General features: G+C 40.7%; 1 protein-coding gene across 1 annotated transcript in view; it reads right to left on the bottom strand.

Moving 5' to 3' along the window:
• Positions 1-12,996, bottom strand: part of astn2 (astrotactin 2) — a 574,772-nt gene that overhangs the window by 75,476 nt on the left and 486,300 nt on the right. Inside the window, exon 18 of the mRNA XM_073951693.1 lies at positions 227-360. Within this exon, the coding sequence (XP_073807794.1) occupies positions 227-360 (134 nt within the window). The remainder of the gene's footprint in view (positions 1-226; positions 361-12,996) is intronic.

The following is a 12,996-nucleotide window of genomic DNA, read 5'->3' on the forward strand; positions in this document are numbered from 1 at the left end:
CTAGTCAATTTTGAGTTAACTACACTTATTTCATTTGATAAAGTTGACTGTTGGGATTTACAGTATATAATGTTAACAAGCTTGATATTTGGATGTTTAATTTTGCATTGGTCAACATTGAACTATGATCAATACAAGCTGTGCAAGTATTATTCATAGTTTTTTAATGTAATAAACATATATTATTGAAAGCTTATTGTAAAGTGTGAGGGATTGGGTCACTCACACAGGTCTCCGCAGTGGGCTGCAATTGGGAAGTCCATCTTTTCCGAGCGCAGTCAGGTCACATCGGCACCAGTTCTCGATGACATCACCCTTCCCCGCGCACCAGTATGAGCTCATGGTGGCACTTTTGAAGGCCTGCAAAATAAATGGCACAGGTGAGAGAAATGCAATTATCTCCACGAGCGGGCGAGTCCTTCGGTCGTAGTCCATGAGTCACCAATAACACACTCCGCCACCTCCGCTCCAAAAGTGGAGGATTTCTGCGAAGTTACGCGGGGCGAGGGCATCTCAGGGCGCTTTGTTCAGACAAGAGCCTGTCAGGATTTAATTGGAAAAGCGTACCAAAAAAGGTCAGCCCACGTGTGAGTGTCTCACGGGCAATAATAAGACAAGCACAGGGCAGAGAAGGAGAACTGAGGGACGGTTCACGCCGAGACAAGAGGTCGTGACTCATTCCAGAGGACATTTCACAGAGGATGAGGCAGTCTAGCTCACTTTCAATGAGAGCGAACGCCATTGAAGATACACAGAGTTGATCTTTTATAGCCAGGTCAATACTGGAAATGAAACCATATATATGTGTGTATAACTCTTAAATTAAGTGTGCATAAGACTGTCATGACGCCTTAATAACCATGACATGGACATTATGCATGCTTATGACAATTGTAATTAAGTGTCTTTAGCTCACTTATCTAATTTTAATTGCATATATGTTGTCATGACAGCATAAACTCTCATTCCTGATATGTCATGTCATGGTTATAAAGGTGTCATGACAGTCTTATGAACACCCCCTTCTTTCTTTCTCCAGGATTGGTCTGGCTTTGAAAGATCACATCTGTGTATCTTCTATGACAATCATGTTTATGCCAGATTTATGACAAGTTATGTTGCCTTGGTAAGGACATAGCTTTTGTCGACTGTCATTAAGGGCCATTAGCTCAGTAAATTCGTTATAAATGCAAAGATGGTCTTATGACAACTTGACATTACGAAGGCAAAATAACTTGTCATAAATCTGGCATAAACATGATTGTCATAGAAGATACACAGATTTGATCTTTTTTGGCTGTACATAAGCTTGTCATGTCACCTTCATGATCTTGGATTTTATGCATGCTTATGACAATTGTAATTAAGTGTCATTACTTCACTTATGTAATTTTAAATGCATATATGTAGTCATAACAGCATAAAATCTCATTAATGATATGTCATGGTTATAAAGGTGTCATGACAGTTTTATGAACATCCCCTTCTTTCTTTTTCCAGGATCGGTCTGGCTATAAAAGATTTTGGGTGTACATAAGACTGTCATGACACCTTTATAATCATGACATGAATACAAATGAGGTTATGCATGCTTAAGACAACTGCATAAGTGTCATTAAGTGTCATTAGCTCAGTTATGTCATTTTAAACGCAAAGATGTTATGACAACTTGACATTAAGGCAACATAACTTGTCATAAATCTGGCATAAACATGTTTGCCATAGAAGATACACAGATTTGATCTTTTTTGGGTGTACATAAGCTTGTCATGTCACTTTTATGATCATGGATTTTATGCATGCTTTTGACAATTGTAATTAAGTGTCATTAGTTTACTTATATCATTTCAAACGCATATATGCTGTCATGATAGCATAAAATCGTATCTATGATATGTCATGGTTATAAAGGTGTCATGACAGGCTTATGAGCACCCTCTTCTTTCTTTTTCGAGGACTGGCCTGGCTATAAAAGATTTTTGAGTTTGCATAAGACTGTCATGACACCTTTATAATCATGATATGAATATGAATGAGATGTTATGCATGCTTATAACAACTGCATAAGTGTCATTAAGTGTCTTTAACGCAAAGATGTTCTTATGATAACTTGACATTACCAAGGCAACATAACATGTCATAAGTCTGACATAAACAAGACTGTCATAGAAGATGCAGAGATTTGATCTTTTATAGCCAGGCCAATCCTGAAAAAAGACAGAAGGGGGAGTTCATAAGACTGTCATGACACCTTTATAAGCATAACATAAATATGAATATGATGTTATGCATTATAACAAATGCATATTTGTCATTAAGTGTCAATAGCTTGGTTATGTCAATATAAATGCAATGCATGATGTTGTTTTGACAGCTTGACATACCAAGGCAACATAACATGTCATAAATCTGACATAAACATGATTGCCATAGAAGATTATACATTGTCATAGAAAATACACAAATTAAATTTTTTTGTTTGTCCATAAGACTTTACAATGACATAAATGAGCTAATGACACTTAACGACAGCTGTCAAAAGCATTGACCTTACCAAGGCAGCATAACTTGTCATAAATCTGGAATAAACATGATTGTCATAGAAGATACACAGATGTGATCTTTTATAGCAGGTCAAGACTGGAAAAAGAAAGACGGCGGTGTTCATAAGACTGTCATGACACCTTCATAAACATGGCATACGTTTATTTCATGAATGAGATTTTATGCTATCATGACAACATATATGCATTTAAAATAATATAAGTGAACTAATGACACTTAAAGACAATTGTCATAAAGATGCATATCATGATTATAAAGGTGTCATGACAGTCTTGTAAACCCAATTCAAGTACAGTGTTTTGACCTAGCTATCTAAAAGATCTAATCTGCGTATCTTCTATGACAATCATGTTTATGCCAGATTTATGACAAGTTATGTTGCCTTCTTATTGTCAATGCTGTTGTTAAGTGTTATTAGCTCGGTTATGTCATTTAAAAAAAACAAAGTTTTTGTTAGGAATACTTGACGTTAATTAGGCAACATAACTTGTCATAAATCTGGCATTAACATGAATGCCATGAGGACAGTGTTATCACTTTTTGAATTTGTCATTAAAATTTGTCAAAAAATTGTCAATATGCTGATTATCGTTAATTTTTAATGACATTTTAATGACAAATTCAATTTGTACCACTGTATTTGTGCTCAATCAACATATTAATGACGCTGTGTTTTTGGATGAACTATCACTTTTTTGTGGTCCACCATTTGAGCAGTTGAGCTGTACAGGTCCTGCTTTTCTATAGTATTTGCCTGTTGTGATAACCAGCAGCGTTTTTCTCTGCTGGAGATTACTGGTATTCTCAATGAACTACAACTACCATAACCCTTTGCACTCATTAACCCCTGCAACAGCTGACAACAATCTGGACATTCACACAGACACCGCTTCTGCTAGTTATCACTAATCACAAGGACTAAAAAGACACCTCACCTTCACTCACACATGGCTGAGTCTTTTTTCGTATATGAACATTGCGAAGCGTTTTTCCCTGTTTGACTCCTCATGTTTTGATTCTTGCTTGGTTTTTGATCCTTTGCCGCCAAATCTGACCTCTCGCCTGTAGTTTGACCAGGTCTATTGGATTACCCTTGTGCTACTGTTTTGCTCCTGTTTATGACCATTGCATTTACGACGTGCTCTTAATAAAGTGCAATTGTATCCGCACTTCTGTTGTCAGCATCCACTTCGTTACACCTACTATGGAAGTCAATGGTTACAAGTTTTCACATTCTAATTTCACACTATTAATACACTAGTATTCAGCTTAGGTGACATTTAAAGGCTTAACTATGCTAATTAGGGTATAGTTAGGGTAATTAGGCAAGTCATTGTATAACAGTGGTCTGTAGACAAATATTGCTTAAGGGGGCTAATAATATTGACCTTAAAAATGTTTTTAAAAAGTTAAAAACTGCTTTTATTCTAGCTGAAATAAAACAAATAAGACTTTCTTCAGGAGAAAAAAAGGAAATACTGTGAAAATGTCCTCGCTCAGTCAAACATCCTTTGGCCAATATTTAAAAAAAATTAAAAATCATAGGTTATCCTGTTCCAGCATTTGAGCCGTTGAGCTCTACAGGTCCTGCTTTTGTTTGTTTTTTTTCATCCATGCAGCAGACGGTGATGAGGAATCATCTCCCTGATAGCATCAGCGAGTTTCTGGCTGCCAGACCTCACCCTTTATTTACGCACAGGCAACTCTCTTTAAACGGCCGTGATGAATGAGACGTTATTACAGCGGCGCAGAGACGGAGGGGAAAGACTGCAATCCATTGCGGAATAATGACTTGCATGAGAGATGTCTGGCAGAGAAACAGAAAAAGTCCTGGAAGTCAAAACACTGAATGAATGGAGAGGTGTGAGTGTGTGGCGGGAGGCATGACCCAAATCACGGAAACTGTGTGTGTATCACCATACAGATGTTTTTTTTTTTTTTTCTGGAAACTGTACAAAAATGGATAATACGTCTGTTCAATAACCATGTGATCTATTTTGGGATACTTCACTGATGTATTTATATTTCTTCTATTTTTACTTTAAACTTTATGAGCGAACATACTAAAACGTGTTAAATTAATGTTACAGTAATATATGACAATTCAGTTTCAGTTTGTAAGAATAAAATGGATTATTTTATATGATTTATTAAACTAAGTCTATGATCATTTTCACATTTAGAGTTTTAGTAAGGTTAACAAACATTCACATCTTATGTATCTTTGGTCAACTTTAGTTTAAGGTCAAATTTAGCTTAATAACGACATTTAGCTTAATAACGTACTGATTTGCTGCTTATTAATTGTTATTAATAGAAGTTGGTTGTATATAATGGGTATGATTAGACATGCAGAATGATATCATACTTTATAAGTACTAATAAATAGGAGAAAAGATTGTTAATCAACTGGCAATAATCCAGTAGTAAATAGTAGAATTGATATTTAAGCTAAAGTGTGACCAAATGGACGGACCGACCGACGGACAGACAGACATACAGACAGACAGACATAGATAGATAGAGGGAAGGGTGGATGGATGGATGGATGGACGGAACGATGGATGGATGGATGGACAGATAGATAGATGAATGGATAGATGAATAAATAGACAATGATGAATGGATGGAAGGATGGAAGGATGGATGGATGGATGGATGGATGGATGGATGGAACAATGGATGGATGGATGGATGAATAGATAGATGGATAAATAGAACAGACGATGTATGAATGGATGGATTGATGAATGGATAAACAGAACAATTTATGGATGAATAAATGGATGGATGGATAGAGGGAATGACAAATGGATGGATATACAGAACAATAGATGGATGGATGGATGGACAGATAGACTGAACAATGGATGGATGGATTAATGGTTGTTAAATGGATGGATGGATGGATGGATGGATGGATGAATGGATGGATGGACAGAATGATGGATGGATGGATAGAAAGATGATGGAGAGATTTTAAGGATGGATAGACTGAACGATGGATGGATGGATATATAGATGAAATGATGAATAGATGGAGAATAGAATGAACAATGGATCAATGGTTATATGGATTGATGGATGGATGGATGGATAGACTGAACGATGGATGGATGGATGGATGGATGGATAGAATGATGATGGAGAGATGGATGAATGGATAGACTGAACGATGGATGGATGGATGATAGACTGAACAATGGATGAATGGTTATATGGAATAATGGATAGATGGATGGATGGATGGAGGGATGGATAGATGGATGGATGGATAGATGGAAGAATGGATGGACAGAAAGGATGGATGGATGGATGGATGGATGGAACGATGATGGATGGATGGATGGATGGATAGACGAAACGATGGATGGATGGATGAATGGATTGATGAATAAATTAATTGACGGATATATGGATAGATGGATGGATGGATGGATGGATAGACGAAGCAATGGATGGATGGATGGATGATGGACTGAACAATGGATGAATGGTTATATGGAATAATGGATAGATGGATGGATGGAGGGATGGATGAATGGATGGATGGATAGATGGAAGAATGGATGGACAGAAAGGATGGATGGATGGATGGATTGATGGATGGATGGATGGATGGAACGATGATGGATGGATGGATGGATGGATGGATAGACGAAACGATGGTTGGATGAATGGATTGATGAATAGATTAATTGACGGATATATGGATAGATGGATGGATGGATGGATGGATAGACGAAGCAATGGATGGATGGATGGATGGATGGATGGATGTGTGAATAGACGGAACAATGGATGGCTGAATGGATGGAACAATGAATGGACAGAATGATGGATGGATGGATGGATGGATGGATGGCTGGATGGATGGATGGATGGATGGATAAAATGACAGATGGACAGACAGACACAGACACAGACAGATTAATGAAAACATGAAGAAATTAAGTTACCTTATTGGTTTTTACAAATTAAAGTGGATTGAACATGAGACAGCTAAGTTATCCTAAAATGCTCAAGAATGGTGGTGCTGCAACTCATTTTTAAAAAACTAGCTTGAACAAACTAGAGATAGATAGATAGATGAGCAGCGATGGCTATTGCATTAAACAACACCAACAAATGACCCCCTATTGTAGAGGATTACCTAAATAAACTAAGCGCTGTCTTATTGTAATGACGCTGGAAGTAACCCTCGTATACGGGAAGGACGTTTGATAGAAAACAGTGCCCAAATGACAAAGCTTTCCCACAGGCATGGCCAGTTAAGCAATGTCAAACAAGACTTTGACAAAGCCACAGAAGTGCAGCCTATAAAGCTGATTAAAACAGTATTTGGAAAGAGCCACACTATGGGGAGCACATTGGCAACGAAACCAAGAATCCACATAAGGTAGCTGTCCTTCAAGTCGACTCATGCATTTCCAGTCAATGCTATGAAAGTGCCGCTCCAAAGCACGAAAACTGAAGCTTTAACAAATATGCCCATTAGAGTGGCATTCGGCGATTGCGAAAAGGGTTAAAAAAAAAAAAAAAAAAGTGTCCGCAAATGGGAAACAGATGATCGGAAAGGCGCAACATGAAATATCAATGCTGATGAGAGCACGGACAAACAGAGAGCCGCAAACGTGCACACACATTTACCACCAGCCGTTTCCTAGAAAAAAGCACGCTTGACTGCTCAACTGCACATGTGAAAAATAGACAAACCGATTACGGCTCTGTTTATGTATGCAGAGTAACCTAAGCCGGTTTCGACTGGGTAAACAGCGAGGGTAATTAGGGACGTGTGTTTGTGTGTGTGTAATGAAGGGGGATCTACTGGAGGTCAGATGGAGAGAGGGTGAAACACGGGGAACCCTAAAGTTATACAGCGAAGGTGTTTTGCTATGGGGTACAAAGAAGTGCACTGTAAAAATCTGACTCACAAGTGCTCTGTGTTTATTTACGATTGTGAATTGAATTATGGGATGTTGATATCTGCTCTGTCGACTTTTGATGTTGAAAATCCAACTCCACCGTTTAACAAAGTGACTTTTATAGAAGTTTTAAGTAGTTTGAAATAATATATTTGCATAAGAAATCATATATAGAGAGAGATACGTGTGTAAAATAACAGAAAATGCACTGGCGGTTTATTACGAGGTTTCTGTAGCGTAATATCAACCCAATCTCATTCTGAAATCGTAGCCTTGTGAACGTTTCTGGAGACCATGATTTACGATTTACTGGAGGTACGTATGGCTGCATTTCGTTTTTTCAAGCGAACGCTATGGGGCGGTGTGATGCCGCTCCTCTTTGCGCTTGCGGGCTGATGGCTCACCTCCGTGTGGAAGACTTTCCTGCCACAACCAGTTTGTGCGGTTAGCTTGTCGTGTTACGTCTGCCCGGAGGGGAGCCGGCCAAGGCGACGACCAGGTTCGAGTCCGTGGAAGAGTGATTTCAGAAATCGGTTAAGACAAAAAATAGAATCCAAAAAATAAAGCGAACGAGTTCGTAACGTGGTGAGAATGCAGTGAAATCCGAAAATGCGGTCAAAATTAGATAAGGGCTTTTCTTTTTCTGGATGTTTTTTTTTAATTGTTGCTTGGGTTTAGGGAAAAAGGAGGAGGAGTGTGGGTCGGCCGATTGGCCTGCCGCCCAGTCAATCGTTCAGTCATTCGGTCAGTCAGTCAGTCGGTCGCTCGGCAGCGGTCTCTGGCGGCTTTTTACACGAGAACAGTGCTGGTGTGATTTGCTTTGCGAAGACAAAAACTGCACAAATATGTACATCCCGAGCCGTGTTTCGCAGTCTCCAGAAACGTCCACGGGGCTACGTTTCAAGAATGAGCCTGGGTTGCGTAATATACAGCACCAACCCAAACAATATAGCACTGCAAACTATTGAAAACAACCCAGGCTCATTCTGAAAACGTAGTCCCGTGGACGTTTCTAGAGTCCTGGGAGGTACGTATTTGTGCAGTTTTTGTTTGCGCGAATCCACGAAAGGCCGCTGTGTGCGCTTTTTATATCTCAAATTTATCTCGCGAGTGCCGTTAGTGCCAGATGTTCTTGCGTAAACCCACCAGAGGCCGCTGTCGACCGACCGTCTGTCTGATTGACTGAATGACTAAATGACCAACTGGCTGGCCGACCAATCAACTGACCCCCCCCCCCCCCCCCCTCCTTCCCTAAACGCAACCAACTGTATCGATTGACCCGACCACCCACTTCCCTAAACCCAACCGACAATTAACAAAAGCCGTCCAGAAAATCTGATTTTTACCACGTTTTTGTATTTTACCACATTCTCACCCTGTTATTATTTTTTTGGATTCTGTTTTTGTCTTACCTGAGTTCTGAAACAGTTCTTCCTCTGACTCGAACCCCAACGTCGTCATTGTGGTCAACTCCTCTCTAAGTTTAAAATCCGCTGACGTACACGACAAGCTAACTGGACTAACTGGTTGCTTTGGGAAAGCCCTCCACACAGAAGTAAGCGGCCAGCTGTCTATAAGAAGCAAGCAAAATTCGAACACAAGATTTTCGAAGAAGACTTCTGATAAACAAAATGCAGGATATGAGTAAACGAATCCAATTACAAGAGCAGAAACAAACACAGACTTAATTTAGTTATGAATGACATCACAGCAATTCTTCGATTTCTCTTGGACAAACACCTCAGCCATTAAGAAACAAGCAGAATTCGAACACAAGGTTTTCGAGGAAGACTTTGGATAAATAAAATGCAAGATGCATGTAAACAAAACCAATTGCAAGGCAGAAACTGTGACAAATGTTGTTTTGCTCTCAGAAACCGTCACAAAATCTATCAACTCTTCTAGAGAGCTTAGAGAAAGGTTATAAAGTAATTCAGCAATTTCTCTTGAACAAACCTCTGGGTCATTAAGGAGCAAGCAGAATTCAACTGCAAGATTTTCGAAAAAGACTTCTGATGAACAAAATGCAGGATGAGGTAAACAAATCAAATTGCAAAAGCAGAAACAAACACAGACTTAATTTAGTTATGAATGACATCACAGAAATTCTTCGATCTCTCTTGGACAAACGCCTCGGTCATTAAGAAACAAGCAGAATTCGAACACAAGGTTTTCGAGGAAAACTTCTGATAAATAAAATGCAGGATGTGTGTAAACAAATCCAATTGCAAGGGCAGAAACTGTGACGAATCTTGTTTTGCCTTCAGCAACCGCCACAAAATCTATCAACTCTTCTAGAGAGCTCAGAGAAAGGTTATAAAGTAGTTCAGCAATTTCTCTTGAACAAACCTCTGGGTCATTAAAGAGCAAGCAGAACTCGAACGCAAGGTTTTCGAAGAAGACTTCTGATAAACAAAATGCAGGATATGAGTAAACAAATCCAATTGCAAGAGCAGAAACAAACACAGACTTAATTTAGTTATAAATGAAATCACACCAATTCTTCGATCTCTCTTGGACAAACACCTTGGTCATTAAGGAGCAAGCAGAATTCGAACGCAAGGTTTTCGAGGAAGGCTTCTCATAAATAAAATGCAGGATGTGTGTAAACAAATCCAATTGCACTGACAGAAACTGTTTGCGACAAATGTTGTATGTCTTCGGAAACCGCTGCAAAATTTCTTAGCTCTTCGATAGAGCTAAGAGAAAGGCTATAAAGTAATTCTGCAATTTCTCTTGAACAAACCTCTAGGTCATTGAGGAGCAAGCAGAATTCGAACGCAAGGTTTTCGAGGAAGACTTCTGATCAATAAAATGCAGGATGCGTGTAAACAAATCCAATTGAACGCGCAGAAACTGTTTGCAACAAATGTTGTTTGTCTTCTCAAACCTGCACAAAACCTCTTAGCTCTTTTAGCCATTCTCAATGACAAGACGCGGGGGCAATCATGACGTCTAAATGCTATTATCTGCTGTAACTCATCTGAGCTCACCCTATTACTGTCCCCAATCAGCGTCTGATATGTGCAAACATTAGCCAGCTGGCCAGAGGAATTGATTCATCCGATGACCCAAAACCTCAGCAAAACAGGTCATTCCCATCATTTGGCCTAATGCGCAGAAGGAAATGTCCTTGTTTCTAGGAACACCTATAACCATCTTCCAGGAAGGCAGCTATGACTTCGATTGAATCCGAGGGTTCAGAAGGGGACACGAAGAATGCAAATAAAAGTGCACATCATTGAAAAGCAGCAAAACCAACTCATGGGGGTGCCTATAAGCTGATTTGATTTGCTTTCTCTATCTACTTACAAAAATCCATGAGTATAGCATTCCCTGGAAAATTGATTTCGGTCAGCAACTTGCCTATAGGGTTTAACACCAAGTCTGTCATTTTCTTCTTCTGCGAATGGAGATGATCGGATTGCTTGCAGACCTTTAAAAGTTTCCCTAGCCGTGCAGTTTTATTCCAATGTACTCAATTACAGCCAAGGCTATCTTCGACACGCACAAAACATAACACTCCACCTGTTGAGTGGCTGTTTTTTTTTTTTTTTTTCGAGGAACTGCTTTCAGGAAGTTCTGCAGGGAAAGTAAGCAGGAATTTAAAGTCAGAAAGTTGGAGGGCAAATAAAAGATGCTTGGCAGTGTGAGTTAGCATGACGTCAGACAGTTTGGGAAGAAAACACTCTTGTTTTTTATGCATTGATTTACACGTCTCCAATAACGCGGATTGAAGGTTAAGCACGACCGTTATTTATATCTCAGGTTCTAACCGTCTGCTGCACCTAATGTTTTTTATTCATTCATTCATTCATTCACAGGGCGGGGCAAGCTGAACTGGCGCTCTAGGCAGAGGACGATCACGCCGCCCTCAACCCCAATGAGAAAACGAAAGTGACCGGTTATGAAAATGAAGTGAGGTGTCACGGACCTCTTTTCCGGTGCACTATGCACGGATATAACTGAGGACGCGCGGGTGATGCGGACCTCAAATCTGCCGCCCTATACACGGATATAATTGAGGACACGCGGGTGCTGATGGAGGTGTCGCAGACAAAACTGAGGACGCGGGTGGTAAGGGAGGTGTCACGGACCTCTTTTCCGGTGCACTATGCGCGGATATAACTGAGGACGCGCGGGTGCTGAGGGAGGGAGAGAGGGAAGGAGGTGTCGTGGACACTGAGCTCTTTATTCTGCCGCCCTATGCGCGGATATAACAGAGGACGCGCGGGTGCTGAGGGAGGAAGAGAGGGAGGGAGGTGTCGTGGACACTGAGCTCTTTATTCTGCCGCCCTATGCGCGGATATAACTGAGGACGCGCGGGTGTCGCGGACCTCAATTCTGCCGCCCTATACATGGATATAACTGAAGACACACAGGTGCTGATGGAGGTGTCGCGGACATAACTAAGGACGCGGGTGGTAAGGGAGGTGTCGCGGACGCCGCCCTCTCTATACTGCCGCCCTATAGGCAGCCGCCTAGGTCGCCTCTATGGACGCGCCGGCCCTGTTCATTCATTTTCTTGTCGGCTTAGTCCCAATATTATTCCGGGGTCGCAACAGCGGAATGAACCGCCAACTTATCCAGCAAGTTTTTACACAGCGGATGCCCTTCCAGCCGCAACCCATCTCTGGGAAACATCCAAACACTCATTCACACACTGCGGCCAATTTAGCCTACCCAATTCACCTGTACCGCATGTGTTTGGACTGCGGGGGAAACCGGAGCACCCGGAGGAAACCCATGCGAACGCAGGGAGAACATGCAAACTCCACACAGAAACGCCAACTGAGCCGAGGCTCAAACCAGCGACCCAGCGACCTTCTTGCTGTGAGGCGACAGCACTACCTACCGCACCACTGCTTCACCCTTAATGTTTTTTTACAGAGCTCCTAATAATTAAAGCATTGTTAATTTCATCAAGAAAAAAAACACCCTTGATACAAACTTAAACCAGTAACCTGTAAAGTTTTGGATCATTTCCAAAGATAATCCAAATATAACTTTCATTCATTCATTTTCATATGGCTTAGTCTCTGTTTTAGCAGAATAAATTGCCAACTACTCCAGCATATGTTTTAGGCAGCAGATTCCCTTCCAGCTGAAGCCCAGTATTGGGAAACACCCATACACTCGCACATTCTCACACACACACACACACTCATACACTAGGGCCAGTTTATTCAGTTCACCTATAGTGCATGTGTTTGACTGTGGGGGAAACCGGAGAACTCCACTCAGAAACACCAACTGACCCAGTCAAACGAGTGACCATCTTGAGACAGTGGCAACCACTGAGCCGTCATGCTGTCCCCCCCCCCCTCAAAAAAATATAACACTTCTGATTAAACATTACAAAGTCTATATCATTTTTATAATTTTTTTTAATAATCAATAAGGGGATGCAGTGCCGCAGCGGGTAGCACTTTCGCCTCACAGTAAGAAGGTCGCTGGTTCGAGCTTCAGCTGCGTCAGTTGGTGGTTCTGTGTGGAGTTTGCATGT

This window comes from Danio rerio, chromosome 5, assembly GCF_049306965.1.
Source record: "Danio rerio strain Tuebingen ecotype United States chromosome 5, GRCz12tu, whole genome shotgun sequence".
Classification (NCBI taxonomy): Eukaryota; Metazoa; Chordata; class Actinopteri; order Cypriniformes; family Danionidae; genus Danio; species Danio rerio.